The sequence below is a fragment of the Anoplophora glabripennis genome, unplaced genomic scaffold, assembly GCF_000390285.2.
Source record: "Anoplophora glabripennis isolate ALB-LARVAE unplaced genomic scaffold, Agla_2.0 scaffold196, whole genome shotgun sequence".
Lineage (NCBI taxonomy): Eukaryota > Metazoa > Arthropoda > Insecta > Coleoptera > Cerambycidae > Anoplophora > Anoplophora glabripennis.
The window spans coordinates 153982-174737 of NW_019416363.1; the positions used below are offsets into that span (position 1 = coordinate 153982).

The window sequence follows — 20756 nt, forward strand, 5'->3', positions numbered from 1 at the left end:
GTTATACTATACACCTATGAGAATGTCCTAGGATTTCTTGGGGATGTTTTTAGAATGTTTTGCATGTATTGGGAAATACTGGAATGTACTAGGATGTATTGCAATTTACTAGGGGGTTTATCGGGGATGTACTTGATTCCTATTCTTGTTACAGCCCATTAAAAATGAGCCTCGGCGAATTGTTTTTTCCAAATTGTTGACGATAAGAAACTGAAGTATTACTGTTATATTGCAATTCTAATGTTTAAAAATAGTTTGAAAATTTTAGTCAGAGGTGTCTCAGACAGAGTATTATGGTTAAATATTGCTCCAAGGTAAACATAACTACTCTGCAGGCTACAACACCGACAATTAAAAAACGATAATGAATTGATAATTAAGCCACCTTCAAAATCAGTCGGTAAATAGACATCTAAATAGCTAAATTATCATCCGACTTAGTCATTTATTAGCACAACTTTGACAGTAGTTTCATAACTTTCCGCTTACAGTTTTTCTCATCTGAACAGTAGACATCACAACCTTGATGGTTCTTTACACTCGTACAATGCATCTCATCTTTCTTCGGACAGAATCTACTAGGTCAATATTACTCAGACGTTTTTTGAGTCTGTTATGTTCAATTAGCATATCTTTGCAGAACTGTAGATGAACCTGCTCTGGTTAATTCATCAGACACCTCGTTGTCAGAAAGTCCCTTACACTCTGATATCCAAACTGAGCTTACATATTTTTGACTTCCTAGCCTTACTACAACATTCGAAAATCACCATATTAGTTTGGATTTAATCTAGTACAAAAACTGATTGCTGCCAATTTTAAAATTCAATAGACGTAGGTTTACCATAAATTTTCATTGAAAAAGAGTATCAAATTTGATAGTGGTGTGTCAATAGTCACTGTCCAGTGCCTGATTTACCCATAGACTAGTGTAGGCTGCAGCCTAGAAAAATTATTCTGCAACACATAATTTTTTTATTCTTAAAATTTGAATTCTATATCCATTTCATATGATATCCATATGATTCTAAGAACTGCCACTAGAGGGAGAAAGCGTATACAATAAGAATATTTTTTTTTGGGTAGGGGCCTACCAAAAAGGATATTTTTCTTCTAGAATAGGCCCCCACCAATTTTCAGCCTACAGGTCCCCACCACTGTAAATCAGGCACTATCACTGTCAATAGGTAACTTATAAATGTTATATTTCTAAGGAGCCAGTCCAGTTCATTCGAACTTATGGTCAAGGAACAGCATGTACAAATTTGGCTGGAACATTAAGGGACATCTTATACAACAACTTTTTTTAGTTTAATTTGATCCAAGCTATCACGTGCTAAATAATTCTTATCTCTCATGTAGTGGAAGGTTTGACTTGTTTGAACCATTGTTACAAATTAGAGATACTGTAATTCTAGTCAAGCGATAGTTAACGTTTGCCCTGATTCTGTAGAGCTGTATTCATTGACTAGGCTTTTAGTCAACGGTAATTAGTTGTTTCATAAGAGCAATATTGAATTAGCAGGCACTACGTTTTAATAAGGAATTTGCTGGAGTATGATGTTCAAGGGGAAAAGTGAGCTACGTGGATGAGAGAAATATGATTTCAGCTTAGCCATGCAACAAAGAAAGAATGCAAGCATTTTATTAATATTTTTAAAAATTTCCAGCAAACACTGTGTGATATAAAATGGTACCAACTAGTAGACGTGAGTGTTTAACGATAAAATTTATTACTAATTAGTTTCGTTCGTAAATATAATTTAAAAAATATTTATGAAGAGAGCTTGAATAAATTTGTTAGTAGTTCTGGAATGCCATTGGGTGTGTAAGTTGATAAAAACAAAAGAATTACCTGCAATTACCATAAATAAGCCATTTTATTTTACAGAACATTAACGTCGAAATGTATAGGTTGACGGCTATATATATAATCTAAATTACATGTATTTAATTGTACTAAAAGGGTATCAGCTTTTTGCAATGTTATAATGCATCCATATTTAACTATACATAGGGTGTCCCAGTGTGATCGTACAAAAATTTACCAGGGGGAGACCAGACCAAAATAAGATTAATATTCTTATAAAATATTTTTCTGCGATGCACTCTCACTGAGTTACAGGGTGTTGTTTAGAAAAAAAATAATATCATTTGTTGATACTACAGCCAATGAAGCTCTAGAACGAATTAATCGTTCAAGAAACGTTTTAATCAGTGGTGTACCTGAAGTTGAGGGAAATAGTTCTACAAAAAAGGACCATAATTCTATAGTAAATGAGATACTGCATACTGTATCATCTCAAAGTGTCCCGGTTTCCTTTCACAGAATTGGCAATGTAAACCATTGTTTCCCTAGAATAATAAAAGTTATTATGGCATCTGAATCTGAAGCAAAACTGATTCTCAAAAACAAGTCTAAGATACTAGAAAATGGGCCTACAAAGAATTTCTCTATAATTGACGATAAAACCCCGATTCAACAGGAAAGACTTAAGGAGCTGAGACAAGAGCTTGATCTTAGGAAAAATAATGGCGAGCAAGACATAACTATGAAATACATTCATGACGTTCCCAAGATTACTAATTTTCGCAAATAAAATAGACTATCAGTTTAATGATTGACAAATTCTGCATACAAATATTTGTTCGCTTATGTCCAAGTTCGATGAATTTTTATTTATCATTGAGTTATTTACTCCACATATAATTTTTATCAGTCAAAGTTGGCTTAAGCCCTCTTTTCCAGATAATATTCAAGGTTACTCTATCTACAGGAAGGAATTTAATTATTATTGGACATTTTAATTTTTCTGAAATAAAATTACCCATTTCACATATTCCTGACAACATAAACTCCAAAAACTTATTTATGGATTTTCTAGTACACTCCAATTTAACTCATCTTATAAATGAACCTATTCGATATCGTATTAATAATGAACCATCAATCCTAGACCTCGTTCTAACCAACGATGAATAACTTGTATATAACTTGGTCTATAAATTGGTCCACCGATAACAAAGTTTGACCATTCAATAATAACAGCACATATACAATTTAATCTACAACTATTTGTTTCAAGAAATAACTTTTGCACTCAAAGATTTACATATTTTGCCAAAGTCAATCAAGAGTTTTCAGTTTTGGATTGGAATCTACTACTAAGTGATACCTCTGACTTAGACATACAACTGGAAAAGTTGTATCAAATCACTGATACATGTATCTCTAGTAATACACAACAGAAATTAATATATAGGAATAATTTTAAACCTTAGATAGACTTGAAAGCTTTACCTACGGTTAGACATAAAATAATCTAGGAAATATAAGTGCACTAAAGAAAAGTTTTGTAATTGTCTCCGTTTCTTAAAAAAATTAAAAGCAACGATATAGTTTTTTTTTTCATGGCTTGATGGACTATTCATTATGGAAAACAAATACATAAACCGGAGGTCGATATCTTTTTTCATTTTCAAGTTCAACATCATCCTTTATTTAGATCTCTTGACATAATCCAAGCCTAAAATTAAATTGTAAAACTATACCAATCTTGTCCTCAAAAAGAATTATTGCTTTATTTTGAATTTTTTTTGATAACTACAATGTTTAATTTTTTTATTAATTCCAAATATCAGTAGTTATAAAGATTTTTATTTCCATAACGAGGCAGGCTATGCCCTATGAAAATAGGCAACTAAAAAATTATGCCAAATGAAATATGACAGATCTTGCTACATGCAAAATTAGTGTTATTTGTAGTGGTAAAGTACTTGTGAACAAGGAAAATGCCTTTTACGAATGTGGAAGCGTATGATATGTTGGCAGTTTATTTTCAATGTTTGAAAAATGCCGTTATAGCTTCAAGAGAATACGCTTTGCGATACCCGGGTAGAATACGCTACTCCAGAGAAGTATTTCAGCGTTTATCCAGACGCCAGTACATTCTATAAGATATCGCCGTGCAAGAAGATAATATTATTAATATATTGGCTTGTGTCCATGTAAATCCCCAAATAAGTCTAAGGGAATTAGTTTTTTTTGTCTCTAGAAACCAGAGAATTGAAGCTTCAAATTGTCTTTTTTATCTCGACACGACCGTTTTTCACTGAGATACAGCACAATCACCACAAAAATTCTGATTTTCCTTTGTGCACTTAATTTTTTCCTGTAGTTTAATGTTGTTTTCTTTATTTAAATTATAACTACTGCACTAGTCACTAGTGATTGAAATTTTATTTGAGTCATAAAAGAGTAATCGATAAAACACCCACAAAACTGCAACTGTAGGACAAATATGTGTTATTGTTTTTTTAACGTTACGTGTGAATTGTGTATGTTACACGTGAGCTGCTTTTATGGTTAACAACTTGTGTACACTATGATTTTGTGAATGTTTGTTTTTAAGTCTTGCCACAAATGGTCCAATTATTGTAAAACGCACCTTGCTTTAAAACGTGCTCTCATATTATGACATTCTAGACATCAAAAAGAGGATTCATTTTGTCTTCATCTGAATATTTTTGTGCTTGTTAGCATTTTGTGTAACACAATCTGCACGAAAGTAACACAGAATCTGATACGTGTCAAAAAAAAGCAGAAAACAAATCCTTAATTTCACTTGTTATTCTGGATGGATTACTTGAGGATTATAATCAAAGTACGTTTTACAAAAGGCTCAGCCTGATTAATAACAAGAACGTTTTTCAAATTAAGTTGATCCTATCGGATGTCACGAATACGCAGTAACAAAGGGGACGATGGTAGATACAGCGGTATCAAATTTCTTTCACGTTATCGATGCAAACAGCAATAAATGTTGAAAAATGATGGCAATACAGAACAACCGGCAGATGCGCTTAATGTTTTTTTTTCTACAAATATAATAGGTGGACTGGTAGGCACATATTTTATTTAAATATAACCTAACCTTATGATATACAATTTTATGACATAGAAGAATCAATATATTCAGTGAATATAACAGCTTCGTAAATTTTGTTAACAATATCACAAATTACTTACCTATATCGTTATTATTGTCGTTGGATGGATTTTTGTAAGTGCATATCTCCTATGATATTTAACAAACAACAAACGTTTTTAGATATATTTTATTTTAGTTCGCATTTTTTTTTGACATAACCGGTAAGACGAAAATGTTAATTTATCCACAGAGTGCAACCTAGTGTGGATAAAACTAAAATAGGAGCTAATGAACTTTGCATCAAATATTGAGTTAAATATTAAGCTGGGTGACTCACCTAGAGTGATAGACTTTCCAGAAGGACTCCAATAATGATGTGCATTATTAAAAAATAAAATTTATTATTTTATGTAATTTGTAGTCAACTACTACTTAGGTAATTTTTTAGCTATGGACTTATTCTTTCAAGATCTACCTACCTCTCACTAAAAATAAACATCTAAGTTTTCAGTCAGTAAAGAGTTAAAGTTAAAATAGTTTTAAATTTTAGTATATCATCACTGAAAGAATACTGAATAAATTATGAATAGAGTAGAAATAGTTTGCAGCTATCTATGAATCGATTGCATAATGATAATAGCAAAGACAGTACAAAATTAGAGTTTAACTCAATGCTATATTTTCGGGTTTCATATTCAACATTTGCCTGTACGAATAGCACCATTCATTAATTTTATATGTCTATTACACACATGAACGAACAAATAAATAACAGTTCGTGGGTTTTCCGATCTATTGTGCTACTCAATTTTGAAGATTCCAATATCACTGACTATGTATATAAAGTGTAAAAAACACACTTAGGCAAACTTTAATGGCGAATTCTAAATAAGAAATTAACAAAAAAAATTCTACGTTAGAAAACACTTCACTTTTAATTTTCATATATTCAAAATTAATAAAAATATATGGTTTATTTCAAGAAGTAAAAATGAATTAAGTTTTTTTATAAAAAAATCTTGTAGGAAGGATGTGAGATTTTTGGTACAATATTAATGGCATTTTAAAGTACTAACAATGATTTGATAAATATGGATCAGCTAATCAGAATTTCCATGTTAGATCCTCAGCTTTCTATGCGGCAATTTCCAAATATCAAACATTTCTAATTCATTCAACGATTCATATAATATTTATTTGAATAGATATAGATAGATACATCAGTTTGTTTTTAATTTACATATCACGAAACAATTAACTAATTGATACCTTTTGTCTCGCTTTTTGTCACATTTTATTTACTGTCCGAATAACTTGATCAAGCTAGTAAACACTGTATATAGCACAAGACAGTACTATTAAACTAAGAATAATCGTGAAAGCTTAAATATTACTACAATGTTTTCAAGTCCAAACAAAAATTTGGTTGAACCACTTTAAAAATGACTTTATATGTGCTTTAAAAAGATAGGACAACTGAAACTGGATCCGTACAAGTTATCAGTTTTCGGGTATCAAAAAAGAGTGTATGTCAAATAAGACGACATAAATTCCACTTCTATGTGACACAGAAAAAATGTCATGAAAATTGACACAATTCTTCCTAAAATGGGGACAGGCACAAATTGTGCGAAAATGTGGTACAATTTGTGCCTATATTTTAGAGACAATTGTGTGAATATTCAGAACAGTGAGAGATCTTTTATTTCTTTATCTTTAATATTTGGAATCCCAATTTTTTTCTCTTTGTATATAACATTTGTCTGTCCAGTTTTGAATTTGTATTTTCGTATAAATGCAGAAATTTCGGATGCACTGCGAAGTTATTTCAAATTGTCCTATTCAAATACACACTTTTAATAAAAATGTACAATACCTAGTGCTTTATAATGCCAAGTACAGCAAATATCCATCATAGTCTATAACTAAATGTAATAAAACAGGGAAGCCATGTTATATATAAGAGTCGAATTTATAACAAGTTAAAAAATACACTAAATATGTCAGAAGATAAAACAGAGTCAGCCGAGCCAAGAGGATTAGAATATTAAATAAGCAGAAAACAATTTTAATAATAAACTTCATAAATGATTACAAGCTACTTGACCGCCGATTATAGACAACCAACATTGCACGGATGGTACTGACCACTAAAAATCCCCAAACTTAGCGTCATCAATATTAATGATTCGTTTATAATGAACAATGACAAACTGTTGCACGAGATAATGCAACCGCCGATTTCCCAGAAATTTAATTGCCTACGCGAAGGAAATAAAATTACTATATTAAACAAAATTGATGGTCACGTGGCTTGTAATCATTTATGAAGGCTCTGTATCATCGATTCAGACATCAATCTGTCAAATGAGCAACTTAGTATGTCGGTCTATATTTCCAATTTGTGATACAGCAACGTTAATTCAAATTCCCCGGGGCAACTACGTTCACGAACGCAATAAAAAAGGCAGGAAAGTGCAAAAATTCAGCTGTGCCCAGTGGTGTTTTAAACACACCAAATATCCAGCTGGGCTCTCCCCATCGCCCAATAATTCCTCAGCGCGGCCGGCTTCCAGTTTTTACCGCTACGGAACGTGACATTTATATCGCATGGGATAACGCTAATATCGGCGGTGTGGCGACCAGCACGTTTTTCATAATAACAGGTATTTTGCTTATGCAAGTGTCCTAGATTGCTCTTGTAAGGATTCTGCATCTCAGTTAGCAACGTTCTCGTTTATTGATTGTGCTTATTATATTAGCTTCTAAATGAGAGTTCACGATAAATATCAAAGTTCACAATAAAGCTGGACTGGGAATAGCCGTATAGATAGAATTAAACAAACGCAATAATTAATTAAACAGGAGTAACTTTTATACAGGGTGGTCCTTAAGTAATTGTACATAGAAGTATGGTAGATTTGTGACTTGAAAATATTACGATTTGAGCCAACTTGCCTTAATAAAATATTGATAATAAGAAAGATACAGGGTGTTAAAAGTGAAATTTCAAAATTTATTTTTCGCAATAACTTTAACGTCTTTGGACATTTATACAAAAAAATTATTAACTGGGGGTTTCTTGGTATGAGAAATCATAATTTGGTATCTAATTTAATATATCTTTTAGAGGGCGCCACATAAGCCGCATGTGTGGCATACATGTACGCTAAACTTTTTTGCCTATCCAGGTTTTGGGAAAAAAATATTAAAGGCACGGCATTGTAAGAACAAAAATGTATACTTGTTAACAACCTCTAAACTTAACGGTTTTCGAGATAATCGAATTTTAAAAATCGGCTGCATAATTCTTCTTTAATTCATTACGAGAAATACTAACGTAGAAATCGTATACGCTTATAATGTTTTTACATCAACAGGATGAATATTAACGTAATAGTAAGAGTTGACATCAAAAATTTAAAAATTTAAAAAATTTTTAAAAATTCAATAAAAACAGTTAAAATATAAGCTAAATAATCATAATTAGAAATGAATTTTACACATATTAAGAAAAGAAATCACTAAGCTAACTAACATTACAAGTTTAATTATGTCAGAGTAAGTATTCGATATGTCCACCATTCTCTTCGATGCATTTATCCATACGCATATTAAATAATATGATTGGTCCAAAAGAAACTGCAGTTGCATTTATTTCTTCCCAAAGTTGGTTGCGAGTATTTATGGGACTTTTATAAACAAGTTGATTCATTGCGCCCCATACGTCAAAGTCGAGAGGATTATAGTCTGGGCTACGTGCTGGCCAAGGGAAATGACTACCACGACCAATTCAGCGTTCAGGAAAGTTGGTATTTAAATATGTTCTGACTTCTCTCATATAATGAGGAGGTGCCCCATCTTGTATAATCCACATATTTTGCCTGAAATTTAGTGGCAATTCTTCCAAAAGATCAATGAAGTCATTTTGTAAAAAAATGTAAGTAGTTCTCACCATTCAAAGTATGCGGGAAATCGTATGGCCCTAAAAAATGGTCACCAATGATCCCACACCACACTACATTTATTTTGAATTCGTGTTGAAAATATATTTCTCTTTTAAAATGAGGATTTTCAATTTCCCATATATGATTATTTCTTAAATTAAAAATACCACGGCGGCTAAATGTCGCCTCGTCCGTAAATAATATTCTATTAATAAAGGTAGGTGGGGTCAAGATTTTGCCTATTTCGGATATCATTTGCAAATTGGTATCTTAATGGTAGATCTGCTGGCAATAAATTTTGCACAGGCGTAAAATGGTAGGGGTGATATTTATCGAGATTTTTTTAAAACTGAAGTTTTACTGATTCCTAAAGCTGAAGATAACCTTCTTGTACTAACTTGAAGATCATCTGCAACGTGAACCAATTTCATCATCTTGATTAGGCGTAATGATTCCCGGTCGGCCTAAATTATCACGTTTAGGACGAAATGAACCACTTTCGCCTAAATTCCTAAATAGATTTTCAAACGTTTGGTGATTAGGTTGGAGCCTGTTTGGATATCTTCTGAAATATTCCCATTTCGCAGTACGTCCGTTGAAATATTGCTGGCAGTAAATAGTAACCATATCTCTCATTCCTGTATTAGAGAAATTATTGTCTCGGCATTTTCTGTTATTCCTTAATTATCATAAATACTCAATTAAAACTTTTTCAAACGTCATACATTATGAAAACAAGAATGTTTAGCTGTTAAAATCATTCGTGACTTCCGTCTACTACGTTACTATTTCTCGTAATGAATTAAAGAATTATGCAGCCGATTTTTAAAATTCGATTATCTCGAAAACCGTTAAATTTAGAGGTTGTTAACAAGTATACATTTTTGTTCTTACAATGCCGTGCCTTTAATATTTTTTTCCCAAAAGAGCGCTACCTTGATGGGCAAAAAAGTTTAGTGTACATTTATGCCACACGTGGCTTATGTGGCGCCCTCTAAGATACATTAAATTAGATATCAAATTATGATTTCTCATACCAAAAACCCCCAGATAAAAATATTTTTGTATAAATGCCCAAAAATGTTCAAGTTATTGTGAAAAATAAATTTTGAAATTTCACTTTTAACACCGTGTATATTTCTTATTATCCATATTTTATTAAGGCAAGTTGGCTCAAAACGTAATATTTTAGTTACAAAAAAGTTACAAATCTGTCATACTTCAGTGAACAGTAATAACACTCGACGCGACGAGAAAAGAATGTTAAAAATTAGGTGTATGCGTCTTTTGGGTATCTATGAATTTGAAATTTTTAGAAACTAATTTTTTTCCTTATCTTCACTTCAGGACTGGGTAATACTTGGGTGGTTGTGTCTTTAGAACTAAGGTTTAAGCCGGGGCGTTCGCAATCTTTTGAAATTTTTGACAAACTTACGATTTATAAAAATTTGGAATTTATTGAAAAATATTTATTAGCAATACATGAGTGTTTGTATCGTAATTGATTGTATCTATACAGGGTAGGCCATCAGTAACGTCTCGGTGGATAGGTACCAAACGGTAAATTTATAGAAACCTGTTTAGGTGCGTATGTGTAGGTTGATTACGGCTACATTTTAAAAATATTTTGAAAAATACAAGGTATCCAGGAAAAGCGTACCATATCAAAGTTATGTATTTTACTGCATTTTTGAATGCACCGTAAAAAATAGGTGAACTTTATTAAAGGTTCTGCATACCTAGGACTTATTGTTTGTGAGATATTTCATTTTTAGTGAAAATGTAGGCTCATTAAAATTAAAATTAAAATTTTTCTTTGTTTCTTCTAAAAGTAAAATTTCCTTTAATAAATATTTCTCATTAATTCAGTTACGTACATCAAACATATTTATACAAAATTAATGAGTTTTTATAATTATTCTGCTTATAAAATAATATTTTTAATTAGAAAACTTTCTTGAATATTATGATAGACGCTTTACCAATTCAACCTCGACAAAGACACGTTGATACAACTTACAAAAAAATTCAATAAAAAACGAAACGGCACAAATGTCTCCAATACCGTTAGAGATATCTTCCAAAGTAAAAATACACCCATTTAAAATAACCAAGTTATTGCTGCTTAAAATTGAGAAAAGTATCCAGCAGTTTCCAGCACCCTGTATAATACTAAGAGACGACAAATATAATAATTTATAACTTCAAGGATCTAAAATACTCTTTCCACAGATGCTTTATTCAAATTATTTTTTTATTGCTAATATTAAGCTTGAATTTTCAATAAAATTGAAATATCTCACTTTTCCGTAGAATTGAATGGTGTAATCAGTTTTTGAATGTTTTTTTTTTAATTTAAACAAATTATCAACAATAACTGAAAAATTTAATGTTGCAAGTCATTTTTTATTTTTTTTTGCATTTTTGACCATGTTTTTGAATTGTGATTAAATTTGTGGATATTTAAGACACAGAAAGGTAATACTTTCACCAAGTTTCGTTAAAATTAAATTATTTGTACGGCAATGAGAAATAAAAAACGAAAAATCAGAAAAACAACGGTTTTTCGCAATTTTCTCGGAAATTTTGAGGTTATGTTAAAAAGTGACCTCTACAAGAGTTGTAGATTTTTGCATGATCTACACCTTTAGCCTTGGATACTTTTTTATTGACGTCAACTTTCGCCAAAAATCCCAATGATACAATTTTTCATAACTTTTCAACGCTCCAAATCAACCTTCCGCCGTCCCTGCTCACGCATTTACTTTTTTAGGTTTATTATAAGCCCTTTTACCATTTCCAGTTATAAAGGTAACAATTTTTTTTTCTCTAAGTGTAATTTGGTTGGACTAAATATTCGAAGTGCATTTTAACTAATCTTTAATATGTGACTTACCGTTTATTTTGCAATTCTTTCTTTATACTACATTCAAAATTAATTAGGTCGTGACACAGCATTTTACGCTTAAAGGTATAATATTATGGCAAGCCCAATTATACAGCTTATCAATATCATTTTGTAATGAGTCTCAGGCGGGTTTTGTTGTGATTGTCTTACAAAATTTTAAATCAGGAAGTACTTGCTTTATTGCGTGAATTGTATCGAAAATCATTTACAGAAAGCATAAATAAGAGGTTCTAAATTATATCTTTGTGGGACACTTGCGACAGTCACTATTGGAAAGATATGAAGCAAAAAAAGTGTAGGTATTACTTTTTTGGTGGAACCAAAACGATGCTGCTTTTTCAGTAAAATATCAAGATCAACTTTATCAATTTTTTTTTCCAAAACCTATGTAAACTGTGTCGTCTCGAGATCCATTTTGAAATGTAAGCTTTTAAGTAAATTAGATCCAGAAGTATTGAAGTCAATCCATGTGGGATTGTACAAACTAGTGCAAGGAAACCCGTTATTGTACTGAAAATTAGTAGAGAGAGACTGCAATATTTCTTGCCAAGGAAGAAGCTACATAATCTCTGTTAATTTTTTTTCTAAAGTTGTCCCAAACTTATTGACTGAATCTATTACTGCAGTTTTAAAACTGAAAATTATTGCATATATACATTTTAGTTTCTTAAAAGATATCGTTGAAAATTAAATCTATAACAAAATTAAATGCGATTGATGATACCGAAGTCTTTTTTAATAGTCACAAAATAAACCTATAGGTGGTCTGTGAACCGTGTTTATTAAAACAAAACGCAATTTTCAGTTACCCTATTGCGTTTAATAGGATATATCAATCAAATGTATTACAGAATTTCAATTTTTTGCTTGCCAATTTAGAGCAAATAACGCATGACCCGCAAACAAAATGTCACGGCCGAAACAATCATTCTAAAAGCGACGCGAATATTATGTTGATGAATGCTTCATTTTATGCCCGGGTCGTTGAAATTTATTACTCAATTACTATTCCACAAATATAAATGTTAATTTTTAAATTATGCAAACAACTTTGCATGCCGATTGCTCATCATTTTAACGAATGTATATGTACCTACATAAAGATGTCTATACTCTGTTTGGAAATGAAAGAGAGTAATGAAACCTCGAGATAAGAACCGGCCATGGGCATGCTAATATTTCGTTTCAGGTAATTATCGGATAACACTAATGCTAACAGGTAATGGGTGTACATTAGTATATTTTACTGGATACATCATAGGGCAGGAGCCAGTGTATTGTGACAGATCAATCCAGTCTTAGAGCTGAATATACGAAGACGTGCTAGTGCAGTAGAGTAAAATTCGACTTGTGTTTAGTGACTATTGTGCCAGTGGATATAATATTGTTTGGGTAAAATGTCGAGCTTATCAGATTACGTACCTGCTAAACGCGTGAAAAGATGTGCGCTGTCTCAGAATGAGAAGATTATTATATTAAATGTATTTAATGCATTGAAACACCAAAATCCTACCAACAGTGTTGACGACATCGTGGAAAAGTGTTCCAAAATGACAGGGATTGGAAAATCGACTATCTACAGACTTTTAAAGGAAACAAAAAATGAACAAGATACTGTAAATCCCCCAAAATCATCTACAGGGAGGTCAAAAGTCGTTATAGATGATTTCTTCAAAAATGTCATTCGCAGAAAAGTACACTCATTTTATTTTAAAAAAGAAATACCAACGCTAAACAAAATTTTAAGTGAACTTTCAGAGGACAACGATTTGCCAAAAATCAGTAGAAGCAAATTATGGGCCGTCTTACGAGAGTTGAATTTTTGCTGGGAAAAGCAGAACAGGAAGTCAGTTCTTATCGATAAAGATGAAATTATTTGTTGGCGAAGATCCTACTTAAGATCAATTAGAAAATTCCGTGACGAAGGGAGGAATATTTATTATCTAGACGAAACTTGGGTCAACGAGGGATATACTGTAACAAAAGTATGGCAAGATAAAAATGTAAAAAGTTTTCGACAAGCATTTTTGGATGGACTTTCAACAGGGTTCAAGGCACCTTCAGGTAAAGGGCGAAGATTAATAGTGACACATATAGGTAGTGCCAGTGGTTTTGTAGATGGCGGTTTACTTTTATTTGAATCTAAAAATACAGGTGACTATCACGAAGACATGAACGCAGATGTTTTCGAAGAGTATTTTACACAGATGTTGGATCTTATTCCTCCGGGGTCTGTAATTGTCATGGATAATGCCAGTTACCATTCACGGCAGACCGAGCGGACGCCTACGACTGCTTGGAGGAAAGCCGATATAATTCAATGGTTATCCGGAAAAAACATTTCTTTTGAAACAAATATGGTGAAAAAGGAACTTTTGACACTTGTCAATCTTAATAAAGATCAGAAAAAATATGTTATCGATGAAATGGCAACAAATCGCCAAATAACGGTACTACGGTTACCACCTTATCACTGTGAACTTAACCCAATCGAATTAGTCTGGGCGCAGGTAAAAGGAGATGTAGCGCGAAATAATACGACGTTTAAATTAAGTGACGTGAAAATTTTGTTAAAAAATTCCTTGGAACGAGTAACTGCAGATAACTGGCAAAGATGTATACATCATGTACAAAAAGAAGAGGAGAAAATGTGGGAACTCGATAATTTAATTGACGTTACTGTGGAACCTATCGTTATCAATCTAGGAGACGAAGATAATTCATCAGAATATTCAGAGGATGAATTTTAATATACCTACTTTTTTATTTTCTTTATTGTACATTTATACAACACTACATTTACTCACCATAATTTGAATTTTCAAAATACATATATTTTTGTGTGGAATAAAAGTCTATTCATTAAATTTAAATAAATATTTTGATAATAATATTGAATAATTTTATTTGAATTACTAAAAACCCTCTTAACCCGGTTATGATGCTTAAAGTAGCCTCATGTTTTGAAATGCTGTTTTTATATTGTTTACTTATAAGAGAAATGGACCGAGAAATTGAAGCGGCATAGACAAAGACGGATTGTCGGGGATTAAATTTTAGCTACCTGCTACAATTTAGTACAGTCCGATCGCACAAAGTTTTGTTAAAAGTAGACCTCATCTATACGGAAAATACATAATATAAAAGTATTGAATATAAGCACCAGCACTACATTTATTTACGATTTGCATACATAATGAGCTTTTATTATTCTCTTTCATTTCTAAACAGACTATAGTGGATAGCAGAATTAGTGATATGCGGTTGGTAGCATTGCGTTGCGCTTAACCTCTTCTGTGACCACATGTTCTTGGATTGTTGATATCTCATTTAGTTTATATGATTTTGTTATTTCAGTGCAAAGTGTTCAAGTGTTCAAATGTACTATTTTCTGGAACAACGATGCAACATAAAATTTTGCATGAAACTGGGGAAAACTTTCACGGAAACATTTCAAAAAAGCTTACGGAAATGATGCTCTGGGTCGTACGCAATGTTGCGATTTGAAAGTGGTTGTACGTCAATTTAAGATGATCCTCGACCAAGAAGGCTTTCGACTTTAACTGATGACTGCCACATTCAGAAAGTCAAGGATTTGGTGCATGCAAATCGCCAATTGGCTGTCAGAGAAATTGCAGAAGAGGTTACCATTTCAATTCAATGTCATGAAATTTTGAATGAAAAATTGAACATGCATTGAGTTGCTACAAAATTTATTCCTCGTTTGATGACCGAACAACAGAAAGAAAATTCTGTGTATGTCGGTAAGTCCTTGAAGATTATTCCTTGTATTTTGGAGAATTGTACAGACTTTTACGTCCTGTGAGCTTTTGTATCTGACACATGACGTTTAGTGGTTTTGACCAGGGATTGTAAAGATACGGCTACAGGAATAGAAATGAAAAGAAAAAGTCGTGGAGTTATGCGGGTATCGTTTACGCGGGTGTTGAAGAAAATTGGCTCAATGTTGCAAACTGAGAGTCCTGATTTCCGACAAATAGATGTTTCTTTTGAAATACTAGAAATGAAGTTTGAGGAATTAAAAGTTGTGGATTCCGAAACATACGAAGCGATCCTGGAGACGACGAGTGAAGAAGGATTACTGCAGGAAATAGAAGCTGCTGACGACTACAAGAGGAAATTAATTCTGCTGCGTTCTCGTTATGATGAGTTCGTGGGAAAATCCAAAGGACAGCCCCTCTCAGAAGCAAGGTCGGTTCATCATGATAGTGCTTATTCAGTAATAAATGAAGTCGTCGGTACAGGTACGCGTAAGTTTAAGTTGCCTAAAATAGAATGTAAACGGTTTGGCGGAGATATCAAAGAAATTCGCGCAATTCAAGAAAATCCATGAAGATCCAGACATTGATATCCATGATAAGATTGAATATCTAGTACAGGCCATTGTTGAGGGTAGCAGAGCCAGACAATTGGTGGAAAATTTTCCGGCAATGGAAGATTGTTGAGAGCATACAGTCGAGATTTGGTCAGAAAGATTTACAAATTCAAGTTTATGTTCACGAATTACTGAAGCTCGTAATAAATAATGCAATTGATCCCAATAAAATATCACTTTCTGCTTTATATGATCGCATAGAGACACAATTAAGAGCTCTAGAAGCATTAGATATCACTTCTGAAAAATGCTCCGCGATGCTTTTTCCGCTTATAGAATCCTGTTTATCCAATGATTTATTAAGAACCTGGCAGAGATCGATTTCACTTTAGTTCTTTGAAACATTATACATCTCGCGATTGTGTGTCACAGGATGAAGGCGATAGTACTTTAGAAATTCGACTTCAGAGTTTAATGGACTTTTTAAGGAACAACGTGCAGAATGAGCAACGTATATCCCTGGCTGCTGAAAGTTTTTGTTTGTCGTCAGTTAGCGGAATTATCGACAGTGACGTGAAAAAGAGGAGACCAATTAAGAGAGCTCCTATACCTACTGCTACAGATTTGATTAATTATGAGGCCGCTAAGTGTGTATTTTGTGAAGGTACACATGCAAGTGATTCCTGCTTTAAAGCCCAAAAAATGTGTATTGAAAACAAGAAAGAATCTATGATGAAGAAGAGTGCTTGTTTCCGATGTTTAAAAGTAGGACACTAGGCAAAGAAATGTCGTACTCGTTTGCAGTGCGTCACTTGTGGAAAATCTTGATGTGTACTGATTTAACAGTGAATAAGCTGATAATAATACACAGCACTGTTAATGGAAATTGTGCTAAAGACAATTCCCTGGCTAACTATTCGACTCCACTGGTCTTCCTACAAACTTTACGTGTAACGATATAAGTAAATTTGATTATAAGGAAATTCGTGCATTAATTGATACTGGTTCAGAACGTTCTTATAACGAGCGTTCAAATAAAAACGTGGTCGAAGTTGGCTCTGACACATTGGACGTAGAGAGTAGCTTATAGCGACCAACTTAACCTCATTTCTCAACGAGCTGCATAGCAGCTGTCAGTTTCAATAACGTTAATGACTATATAACTTTATTTTAAAGAATAATCCTGATAACAATAACAAACAATTAAAGGAGCTGCGGAAAGTGTCCCCCTCCTTGTTATAACAATAAATTAAAACAGCTGCTGAAAGTGTCCCCCTTCTTGTTCCAAGCACTTTTCACACCTGTTCCTCAAAGAATTAAAGACATTTTCTAAGATGCTCGGGGTATTGTTAATTTCACGAATCTTGTCTATAAGTCGAGCCTGCAGATGGTTTAAATCAGGAATAGGCAGTTCAAAAATAGTGTTTTTAAGGTAAGGCCACAAAAAGAAATCACACGGCGTAATATCACATGACCTCGGTGGAAATTCATGTTCAGCATTGAGACTTATTAGTCGATTTTGGAAAACTTCCCTCAACATATTCATCGTCTCGCCTGCCGTATGTGCCCTTGCGCCATCTTGTTGAAAGTAAAAGTTTGTAATTTCGTTTTCTTCCAGCTGGTTAACAAAAGGAGCGATAATTTCTTCTCTATACCTTTGCGCAGTAAGAGTACCATTAAAAAAAATAGGTCCATAAATCCTCCTTCGATTGAGAGCACACCAAACTCCAATTTTTTGAGCGTGTAGAGGGCCCTCGACAAAAAAGTTATCTGGTTTTTCAGAAGACCACATTCTCATATTCTGTGAGTTTACGTAACCACTTAAATGAAACCAGGCTTCATCAGAAAAAAAGGTGATATTATGAAGTTCACCGTAGTTGTTTAAAAACCATTCACAAAATACAGCCCGTCGCGGAAAATCAACTTCATGAAGTTCTTGCTGACAAGTTAAACGATAGGAGAACAAACGCAAATCTTTTTTTAACACTGTGTGGCAGGTACCGACTGATACTCCCACCATTTGTGATAAAACACGTACAGAAGTTCTTGGCGCATTTTCCATTATTTGTTGGACATTTTCTTTTAATTCTTCAGTCCGCTTTTTAGGTCGGCCGCTTCCTTCTTTTCTTGTTACACTGCCCGTTTCACGAAAAACATTAACACAACGCTGAACTGCACTTTGAAAAATTTTGTACTCAACAACGCCGGGAAATTGATTTTGAAATTCTATGAAACATTCCTCAATAGAATACTTCCATATTCCATCAATCTTGCGTCCATTTCTAAAGTAGGACTCTATGATAAACACTTTTTGTTCTTGAGAAAACACCATTTTAAACGCTTTTTAAAACGAAAATATTCAAATTGATAGCGGCGATATAGCGCTTTGACAGATGACGTATAAGTTCATTTGCTATACGCTACGCCCTACGTCCAAATTTTCAGAACCAACTTGACCACGTTTTTATTTGAACGCTCGTTATTTTAAAGTCGACTGTTATGGAATTGGGATGTTCATCTAAATCTACAGAAAAAATCATACATTGTCTTTTTGGTGATACCGAAAAAGTAAACAGTTACCAATGTTTTGAAATTACAATCGGCAAAGAAAAATACTCATGTGCTTTTGAAGTTCTTGACCAAGACATAATTTGCAAGGAAGTATGTCCTATATCCCAAGGTCCCTGGATAGAAGAAGTTCGTTGTTTAGGTATTCAAATATCTGATGTAAATAATTCAAGACCTATCGAACTTTTAATTGGAGCGGATGTGGCAGGAAAACTTTATACAGGAGGTAAACAGACATTGTGGTCTGGTCGCAATTGAAACAGCTGTAGGTTGGACGTTGATGGGAAAAGTAATTTCGACGGTTGCTACGATCAGTTTACTGATCAGTCTATTGATCAAAGAGGCTGCTATTGTAGATTTGTGGGATTTAGACACATTAGGAATAAATTAACCAAGAAACAAATGGGTCAAAACATACATATCCACCGCCACCGCTACCGCCACCGCCATCGCTACCGCGTATGTATGCACAGGCCTTATGATTAAATAACCGCTGCAGAATATCCGATCGTCTATGTTGACTACATAGGTAGTAGTATTCGTTCACTCTTTAAAATATTTTTATCAAGTATATTTAAGTAAATACAGTAACGCAAAAAACAGACATTGACAAAAATGTGTACACACAGTAAATCCGTAAGTACACGTGACAACATAGCCAAACCGTTGTTTATATGTTGCTAGGATACACGTAAGAATACGGGTCGCTGCATTTGATTCTTCCTAAAATTCTGCTGGTGGTGTACTCTATCGGCAATTCGGAAATTTAAAACTGCTGGCCTATTCCAGTAGCGGTCTGTGGGGATAGCTATTTTGTCTGTGATAGAACCCATCCTTACCTTTTTACAGTAGTTAAGTATGTCCATCTTGTCTTTGAAACAGGTGGCCTTGGAATAGAAGTCAGAGACCCATTCGCCCTCATCGTTCATATGCTTCGGGTGGTAGGCCTCCTGCCCGTGGGGCCCGGCGTCGCAGAGGAGAGCCACTTGGGGTTCGAAATGGGAGACGGAGCCGCCACTGCTCAGAGCGTTATCCGGTAGGCCCTGTAAAGACAAACAAGAGTGAGTTGGGTAGATCGATAGTTTGAATACAAGCAGGCGGTAGGGGGGTTTGTTTGTAACTTTCAGTCATGTTAATATCCTTAGGGACATGTCTGATTACTTAAAAATCAATATCTGCCTCTTTGATTAAAATAGCGCGACCCACGATTGAGCACCGTTACGACTGAAACTACAAAAATATTTTGAAAATTTACGTTAATATACAGCGCTATCCAAGAAGTTTGTATCATATGGGAATAAACTTTTTGTATAAATTCAATAAATTCCATCGATTGTCAGTTGTCTCTGCATTTCGTCAAATCGAACCTCATAAAACACGTGTAAAGAGTAAAGTACCCTTATTTATTGACTATTGCTTGTTTGATTTGAAAAATATGACAAAGAACCTTCCAAACTATTGTTATTAGGCAATTCTAAAGAATCTGTATACACCGTGTCCACCTAGTGCGCGTAAGTCTAATATCTAGGTTAATAAAAGATATAGGTAACTTAATTTTTTTTTCTACAGAGTTGCCTACTTTCCCGAGCTGCACAAAATGAAAATATATTTGCATATAAAGGGTGTTCAGTTTTTCCTGGGCTGGGAACAACTTAATTTTTTTAAATGGAAACCTATATTTTTTATGGCATTATCGAGTTCTACGTGAAAAATTAACGGGACTTGTGTTATGATCCCTATTAAAATATTGATAGTTTTCGAGATAATCGACTTTTCATTTTTTTTCTTGTTTCGTCACTTCTAGTAGTTGACATAATTATGATTGTATGACAGCTAGAAATTATTTTTTTTTCAGAAACTGTAGAGTGAAGATGGCTCTTTCAAAAAACGTATCAAAAGTTGAGCTGCGATATACAAGGGGCAAAAAAAATTGTGCCAAACCTGATAATTTAAAATTTGAAAAATCTCGACTTTTTCAAATAGAACACCCTGTGTTTTATAATTTCATTAGATGCCTTTCTGTAGACCCTACAATTTTTTAATAGCTTTTGCAAAAAAACATTTTT

General features: G+C 33.4%; 1 protein-coding gene across 2 annotated transcripts in view; it reads right to left on the minus strand.

The window, feature by feature from the left end:
• Window positions 1-20756, minus strand: part of LOC108908328 (amyloid-beta-like protein) — a 311252-nt gene that overhangs the window by 78342 nt on the left and 212154 nt on the right. For both annotated transcript variants that reach the window (XM_018712357.1, XM_018712356.1), the window contains exon 2: window positions 19530-19733. In XM_018712357.1, the coding sequence (XP_018567873.1) occupies window positions 19530-19733 (204 nt within the window). The remainder of the gene's footprint in view (window positions 1-19529; window positions 19734-20756) is intronic.